The sequence below is a fragment of the Bos mutus genome, chromosome 7, assembly GCF_027580195.1.
Source record: "Bos mutus isolate GX-2022 chromosome 7, NWIPB_WYAK_1.1, whole genome shotgun sequence".
Classification (NCBI taxonomy): domain Eukaryota; kingdom Metazoa; phylum Chordata; class Mammalia; order Artiodactyla; family Bovidae; genus Bos; species Bos mutus.
In genome coordinates, this window is record NC_091623.1 from 74104615 (window position 1) to 74113085 (window position 8471).

The 8471-nt window shown below is 47.6% G+C and overlaps 1 protein-coding gene across 1 annotated transcript; it reads right to left on the reverse strand.

The window, feature by feature from the left end:
- Positions 1-706: 706 nt before the first annotated feature.
- On the reverse strand, positions 707-5202 carry LOC102269889 (protein FAM170A). The gene is made up of 4 exons (XM_005890857.3): positions 4851-5202; positions 2954-3094; positions 1387-2170; positions 707-884 (listed from the first exon to the last, which is right to left on the reverse strand). Exons 1-4 carry the CDS (start codon positions 4918-4920, stop codon positions 707-709), a joined length of 1173 nt encoding a protein of 390 aa, XP_005890919.1. The 5' UTR covers positions 4921-5202.
- Positions 5203-8471: the final 3269 nt, after the last annotated feature.

Genomic DNA, 8471 nt, shown 5'->3' on the forward strand with positions numbered 1-8471 from the left:
GCGTGGCATCCAGTCTTCGAAAACTAGTCACACAGAACCCTCATCAACCGTGGGAGCTTGGGGACTGCTGCTTCTGGAAAAGGCTGGTGGGCATCTTTGGAGCTTGTGTGAAACCTTGTTCACAAACCACTAGAGATACAGATGTAGATGACTGATTGATGGATACATAGGTAGATAAATGTAATTAAATAAAATATCCAGAAAAGGTTTGGGAAACACCCTTTATTACATATCATGTTTATACTGTCATATGATGTTGGACTGAATGCCAGCCCCTTCATCCTCCTTCAGACCACTGGCATTCTGTCTGCTACTCCCTCCAGGGTCCTTTCTTCTCTCTGGAAGGGACAAAACAAATGAGGCAGGACAGGAAGAGACAAGAAGCACCAGGAGTTCTGCTGGTCGAGTTACCCTTCACCTCTGCCTCGAAGCTCAAGAGCCACACACACCACAGAGTCTGGCTCCAGATCAACTATCACACAGTGATGGTTGGATGGCATCACTGACTCAATGGAAATGAGTTTGAGTAAGCTCTGGGAGTTGGTGATGGACAGGGAAGCCTAGTGTGCTGCAGTCCATGGGGTTGCAAAGCGTCAGACATGACTGAGCAACTGAACTGAACTATCACACAATGAAGGTTCTGGAATATATTTCCAGACCTCAGGGGACCTCATTTCGATATGACTCCCTCTCCCATTCTCCTCTGTCACAGAAGGCTAGGTACAGTGGTCAGGGTGAGGTCCCGGCTCAGGTCATAGGCTCTCAAGACCTCAAACTGTGGGTCCTGCGAGGCCCCTGTTCTTTCCAGACCACTCCTGGCTCTCTCTACCAAAACGAGCTGCTGGCAATACATCCTCTTAGAGTCGAAGTCAATCATGGAGACCCTGAGAAAACTCAATCAAAATGTTCCACCTTCTTGTCTAAATCAACAGAGGTCAATCCCTCCCAAGTGTTGCGTGGGCCCCAAGGTGATACGACTGCAGAGCCATCAGGTAACCCAGAGCATCTCCTCGGCCCCTTCCCTTAGATTCCTCTGGGCCTTCACGACATAGGCTTAGAAGACTGTGCCAACCTCAGGTCTCACCTCTTCCAAGAGAAGGCCACACCATCTTCCAGGATCGTCTGGCCCATGAATTTTCAGTTGCTGTGTGGAAATCAAGAGAGATGCTTTTGAGTTAAAGAGAACTTCCAAGGGAAGCTGAAAAGCTCAGGATAAATTCTCTCTTACAGACTTTATTAAAATGCCTGGGCCAGAAGCAAGGGGCCCAGTTACCCTCTTCGGTTGTCCCCCGAGGTGAGAAAGCCCCACTTCTCCCTTCTGAGCCAGGACGGAGAGGCAGGACTAGAGAAGACATAGTTCCCGCTGCAGCCCTGGGCCCTGCTCACTTCCGGTCCTTGGGAGAATGGAACACACAGCCTGGACACTGGCTCCAGGGTCTCCTCAAGCTGACATCTTCCCCTGCAGACTGCTGCTCCTCGTTCTCCTTCTCCTCCTGCTCCTCGTCCTCCCCATCCTCATCCTCGTCCTCGTCCTCCACCTCCTCCTCAGGGGTGTTCTCTGGTTCCACGTTGCCTGTCAGCTGGGCCATGGTGAGATGAAAGACGTGGCAGCTGAAGCCCTCGCGGATGCCATTCTGCACGTGCTCCTGCAGGATCTCCAGGCTGGGGAAGACCCGGCAGCAGGCCATGCACCGGAAGCCAGTCTCCATGGTCACCAGCCAGTCGGGTGTCCTGGCCCGGGGTCTCTCCTCGACGGTGGGTGACCCTGGGGTGGGGCTGTCGAAGTCAGCCCTCTCTTCATGCTCTCTCTCCTCCCCGCTGGGCTCGCTGTCAGACAGGAGGTTTCTGGTGGACACGTCCGAGGGAGGAGTCCCTGCCCGCACGTCCTCAGGAAGGGTCACTTCCTCCCTCCTCGGCTGCTTTTCTAGTGACTCTGAGGGTTTCTCTGCCTCCCAGGAAACAGCAACGCCCTTTTTCATTTGTACCCGCATGTAGTATATTTTCATGCCCCTCTTCTCTTTGTTCATATGCAGAGAGGTTGCACAGGTCTTGTAGGATGAAGGGGAGGAGAAGGAGACATGTGGTGATAGGGGAGCCATCTCCCCTTGTTCTTGAAGATGGGCCAGGGGTGCTCTAGGCTGGGGACTGTCTCGATGCAACTTCCAGATTCCTGGGAAAGGAAATTAGAAACATAAGACCATGTATGGGTCCTTCCAGGAGCTGAGGGTGGGGAGGGACATCCGCATGACACAGTTGTGTCATGAGCTTGGGGTTTGTTGGTCATAGGATGGGGTGGGGTATGTGTTGGCATCTGTGTTTCTTCATCTGTGGGTGGGGGAGCAGATACTAGAGCCATATCTGTGTGCAGGGGTGTAGAGTGTGGTGCGGGGGCATGCTGTGGTATGTGAGGGATGCTGGTGGGTGTGTTTACGAGGAGCAGGTGAGTTGGGGAATATCATGGATGTGTTACTTGTGGGAGGTGGGCTGTGGTATAGGAGGAGGGCCCTGGGGAATCGCCTGCCTGGGGTTGGTGTCTGGGCTGAGAATGGCCGAGTGGAGAGCAGATGCATGTGGGAAGTGTGTGGACCTGAGTGGCATGGTCCTGCCCTTGGGCCGAGCTCAAGAACTCTGTCCTTCTCTGAAAACAAAGGCAAAGACAAGCCCTACATGTCCCTCCAAAGATGCTAAACCTGGTCCCTCTGCTCTCCACTTCAAGCCCAGACCTCTCCTGCCCCTCTCCTTAACTTCCCTACCATGGTGGGACCAAGACTCGCACACCCCCATGCTGAGCTTGGTCCACGCCCTCCTAACAGCTCAGATGTCCTCCCCAGGCTCCTCCACAGGGCCCTGACCACCTCTGAAAACCCTGGGTTTCTGCTCAGCCTTGTTTGGATCTGTGTGTCCCTGCTCCAGAGCCAAGAACCCCTACACTCAAGGTTTCCCGTACCCTTACCACCGTGGATGAGCTTGCGTGGAGAAGAAACACAGGAGAAGTATTCAGAGGCAGAAGAGACCTCCCCTGACCCTTGGGGGCAGACTCGGGCCACTGCAGTGCATCCTAGCTGAGGGGGATCCTCTTGTGATTTTGAGATTCCTGGGAGAGAAATTAGAGGCTGAGAGAGAGAGTGGTGTGGACATGTTTGCTCATCAGTCGTCTGTCCAACAAATATTTACCGAGCGTCTGACACATGTTAGTGACTACACATGGTTTGTAGTGTATGGTTTGTAGTGAATATACATGGTTTGGAGCATGTTTCCTGGTATATACCCCAGAATTCAATTAAAATCAATAACTATTCTGTTGGTGTATTTGGGGGAATGTAGGTCTGAGAGGTGACTGTAAGTATATAGAAATATGAGTGATGTGTATTAGTTAAGTCTGTGATAAGTGTGGAGTCAGGTAAGCACAGTGCAAATGTGTGTATGTGTCTGTGGCATTTGTGTGCATGGTTTCTGTTTACAATTCAGGAATTATGGGACATGTAACTCTTCCTCATTACATGGTGTGGCTTGCATTTATGGTTTGTGTTCATTCATTCATTCAATAAGATTCAGTGAGCAGTCACTATGTATCTGGCACTATTCCATTATTCTGGTCTCTGGTAAAGCTAAGCGTTCTAGTAGGGGAAGACAGACACTAAACAAAAATATAAATAATATAAAAATATAATCAGTACATAATACTTCAGTGGGTGCCAAAGTTAGCAAACAAAAATACAGAACACCCAATTTTCAATGTGTAGTTTAGTAAGGAGCTTATATGTGGAAGTGTGTGATATTTCTGCTATATCACAGTGTACATGAGTATATGAGTGACTGTGTCATGAAACACCCCTTACACACGCTGAGGGTCACCCAGGTCCCGGCAGGGTGACAAGAATTTTACCATGCAGACTTTATATCTGGTAAGCACTCTACCCCATTCTCCCACTCTCTCTCCTCCACCACACACAGAAATATTCTGATGTGTAAGGGGCAGGGTAGTCATTGCTTTCCCCATCCTGTCCCAGCTGCTGCCTGCTCCCAAGTCCCACCCTACAGTCGCCAGGGCCCTGGGCCCGGTGGGAGGTGCTGCTCTAATATGGGGCCTAGGCCTCCAGCTGGAACTCTGGAGTAGGCTCCATTCTGCCCCATTTCCTCACGTGACCACCCCCTCTCCCAGGGTGACTGCTCACCTACGCTTAATGCACGCAGGCACCCTGTAGCCGTGGCTCTCAGAGCTCCCCACAGGACTCTAACAACATTTCTCACCCCCACCCTTGTGGTCTCAGGTTCTGGAAGGCCCTTCCCCTCTCCCTTGATCTCCTTCCTTGAAATTCTTCCTGTTGAATAAATAAAACCTTCATGTTTTCTATAGGACGCCGTCCCTAGACGAACAACCTCCTTTTGAAGAGCATTCCACTCCTTGAGATATTTTTCAACAAGGCCTTCAGCTCAGGGGGCTTCTCTTTCCTCTTTGGTAAAAGGGGCCAAGCAACCCATGGGTCTGTCTCAACATCCTTCACGTCCCCTAGCCTGTGACCCCAGGGAAAAAGCAAAGAGAAGTAGAAAGAACTTGAAGATTGAGAAAAGCTGCATGTCTAGGTCTGTGCAGGCAGGATACAGCCTATGCGAGTGCCACGAAGCCCTAGGCCTGCAGCCCCTGGAGAGTCCTCAAACCAGCAGGACTGACCTCCCATCTGCCTGGGGCATCTGGTCTTTCTGTGTCATCTCACACCGCAGGGACCTCCCCCCAGATGGATACAGCAACATCACCAAGACTGTAATGGTATCTTGCTCCCTGCTTCATATGTAACAGGTTCTCAGTACCCCCGAAACCCTCGTGCCCCAGACAAATTGCCCCCACATACCTCCTCCCTTCTCGGCAGTCTCCTGGGACTCTTCATTTTCCAGGTGTTTCCTCTTTTGTCGCCTTTTCATGGTCCCAACTAGAAGACCCCCTAGAAGAAGATGCCACACGTCCAGCTCCTCCTCTTCACTACAGGTTGGCCCTTCTTGGCTCTCCGGAGACCCGCTGAAATGACTTGATAATTAAATCAAGTAAAAGCAGTTGAGTCTCCAAAGTGGCTGAAGAACTCAGACCACTTAAAGCAGCAGCACTGCCCAGTGCTCTCCACAGCGCAGGGCTGTTAAGGTTCAAAGGTCGCCAGGCCCACAGCAGGATTCTCTGACCTCAGTGATGACATCAGAGCATTCTGTGGACCTAGGGGCAACGCTGTCTCTGCAACAGCACAGACTTCATTTTCAAGAACAATTCCTTTTTCCCAGTAGAACATCACACATGAATCCAACTCTCACATCTTTCAAATGTAGCAGGATATTTTGAGATGTTAATCTGTTCCTGTTTATTTTTTTTTCTTTTCTCCCTTTATTTCACTCTTTCCCTTCTGCATTCAAGTGGGTAGCAGAGCCTGTGTTCGCTGGCCAGTGGAAGAAAAGGGCAGGGTGTAGCAGCGATGGCATGCTGATGGTCTTGGCTTTTATTTCTGAAATCCCAAACACCACGGAAAAGAGAAGATACTTGAACAGAAATGTAACAGAAGCAGGTTTTTGAAATTACATACTGTCTTTTTTCCCTCTTGGAGTGTTGAAAGGCGCTAATTAAGTCAGAGAGGGATGCCTGTGGATCCTGGAGGAGAAAAGGCCTCTCAAGTGTGGTTGGAGGGGTAGTGGGGCAAAAATTCTGGAAGGAGATGGCTGTAGTGTGCATACAAGCAGAATCATGGCAATCTGTCCCACACCTGGCACATGCCTGCTCAGCTGCTCAGTCGTGTCTGCCTCTTTTTGACCCCAGGGACTACAGACTGCCATGCTCCCCATCCATGGGATTTTCCAGGCAAGAATACTGGAACAGGTTACTATTCCTTTTCCAGGGGATCTTCCTGATCCAGAGATGGAACCTGGATCTCCTGCATTGGCAGGTGGATTCTTTACCACTGAGCCACAAGGGAGGCCCACATGGCACAGGAGCCACCAAACCTAAAGGAGGCAAGACGTCCGAGCTGATGGATGTCTTCACTGCACTGTGTGCTCCAGTCAACAATGACCATGCTTCCGTCCCCTCCCTCAAAACCTTGGCCCTGTATGACTTCCAAATAGGGATGGATGGAAATCCAAACAGGACACCAGCAGGATCAAGGCTTAAAATACAAATTAAATGGAGTTGTAAAAAAAAGTGTCATACTATTTCTTGCACACCTCTGCTTGCGGGCTGTAATTTATACCAGTTAAAAGTGGCAATCCATCTGGATCCTCCTGACTCCACTCTAGAATTAGGGTACACCTCATTTCGAGGTGTTGGCCAGGATCCAGTGGGAGTGCTGGCACCCAGGGATAGGGTGGACTCCCAGAAGTCACTGCTTTCATTAGAAACACCTTGGGGACTGAGGCGGGCCCCCATTTGAAAGGGCATTCCAGAATGATTGAAAGTGTCCGGCAGCGAAGAGAGTAGAGAGGACAACAGCAGCCTCATGAGGGTTTGCTGATGAGAGTTAATCTTCCTGTTTCTTGCTGGATCCCAAGAAAAGAAGGGACATGGAGGATTTTTTCTTTTAATTATTTTTTGTGGTAGGAATTTTTAAACATACACAAAATAAAGAGAATGATATAGTAGGAATGCAGTGCCATTTACTCATCACTCAGTTTCAACAATTATTAATATTCCGCCGTTCTTGTTCTGCTGCGCATACACACACATACAAACACTCACTCTCACACTTAGCTTTCTACTCATTTATTTTAGTTTAGGAGTTTGGGGAGGGTGGGGGAAGTGTTCTATTTTAATGCAAATCTCAGACATTATGTCATTTCTCCTTAAATGTAATAGTATTTATCTCCAACAGATAAGAACTTGTTTCTAACATAACAACATCATTATCTCACCCCCAAAACTTAATCATCATTTCTTTTTAGCACAATAACCAAGCCATACTCAATTTCCTCCAACTGGGTTAAAAAGTCTTTTTTATACATGGTCCATTGAAATCAAAATTTAAACAAGGTCCACATGTTGCAATTGGCTGATGTGTCTGTTAGTCTACAACAGCTCTCCCTCCTTTTTTGGCACTGATTTATTAAAGAAACTAAGTAATTTATCCTGTAGAATTTTCCACAGAAGTCTATTGACTATATTCCTGTGATGTTATTTAAGATGCTCCCTTTTACCTAATTTTCCTTATAAACAGTCAGAGCTGAAGAATTAATTAGATTTAGATGCAATTTCACGTTACTACAAGCTTATTTTGTAAGTGATGCTGTGTACTATCCTATTGCTTTGCAACAGAAAGTACAAAAATTTTCCCATTTTTAATGAAGTTAAGATTGACCAGCGAGTTCAAATACTGTCAGGCTGATCCCTTCGTATTTACAAGTTTCGCATCCACAGATTCAACCAACCTCAGCTAGAAACTTGATTTATGTTTGGTTGACTCTAAAGATGTGCATCTACTGAAAAAAATCCACCTATAGGTGGATTCAAACCCACGGTGTTCCAGAGTCAGCTATAGTTCCAAGTCCAGTGCGGAGGGTCAGGGAGTTCCCCATACCACCAAGTGAGGACCGCATACTGAGGGCTGTAAAAATGCACCTGAGTTCTGACACTACCTACTCAAAGACAGCATCAGACTCCACAGATTAAGGGCTCAGTCCTACAAGAGCGCGCACACACACACACACTCTCAGATGCCAGTAGCAAATCAAGGTCGCCACCTGTGCTTCAGTTGCTTTGAGCATGATTAATTCATTCACACAAAGTGGAGTCACAGAACTCAGAGAAACATTTTACTTACTACATATTATTAATTTTATAAATATATATAAAATGTTATATATGTATACATATATATATAAACTCAGGAACAGTCAGATGGAAGAGATGCATAGGAAAAGGATCCAAGTCTTTCCTGCTCTCTGAGCATGTCTTTTCCTCAAGTCTCCACATGTTCACCAGCTCAGAAGCAGTCCAAACCCCTTCTTTTGGGTTATTATGGAGGCTTCATAACATAAACATGATTGACTAAATCATTTGCTTTTGGTGAACCATTCAACTTCCAGCCCTCTCTGACCTCCCCAGAGGGGTGAGAATGAAAGTTTCAACCCTCTAATCATTTGGTTGGCTCCGCTAGCAACCAGCCTCCACCCTTAGAAGGTTTCCAAAAGTCACCTCATTAACGTAACAAAAGACACTTTCTTTGCTCTCAGCAGTTAAGAAATTCCAAAGGTTTTCAGAGCTCTGTGCCAAAAATATAGAAAACCATCAATGCCTTATTATATCACACAACCACCTTCATGAGATTGTACAGTCTATATTTCAGTATTTTCACTGATAGGAAACAATTCCCCCCAAAGCAGCTCTGACATTTATCTATAGAAAACTTAAGAAAAAGTAGGACCTTCAGTATCCCTGGGGCTTTCCACATGCACCCCAGTTGTATTCTTTGGAGACCATATCCATCAGAATAAACTTGATCATT

Bases quoted from the DNA above. Each gene is read 5' to 3' on its own strand.
- LOC102269889 (XM_005890857.3), bottom strand. From the start codon at position 4,920: ATGAAAAGGCGACAAAAGAGGAAACACCTGGAAAATGAAGAGTCCCAG. The intron at 3,095-4,850 runs GTATGTGGGGGC...TTTCTCTCCCAG, and splicing joins GACTGCCGAGAAGGGAGGAG to GAATCTCAAAATCACAAGAG. The intron at 885-1,386 runs GTGAGCAGGGCC...GAGTTTTCTCAG, and splicing joins CATTCTCCCAAGGACCGGAA to GGTCTCCATGATTGACTTCG.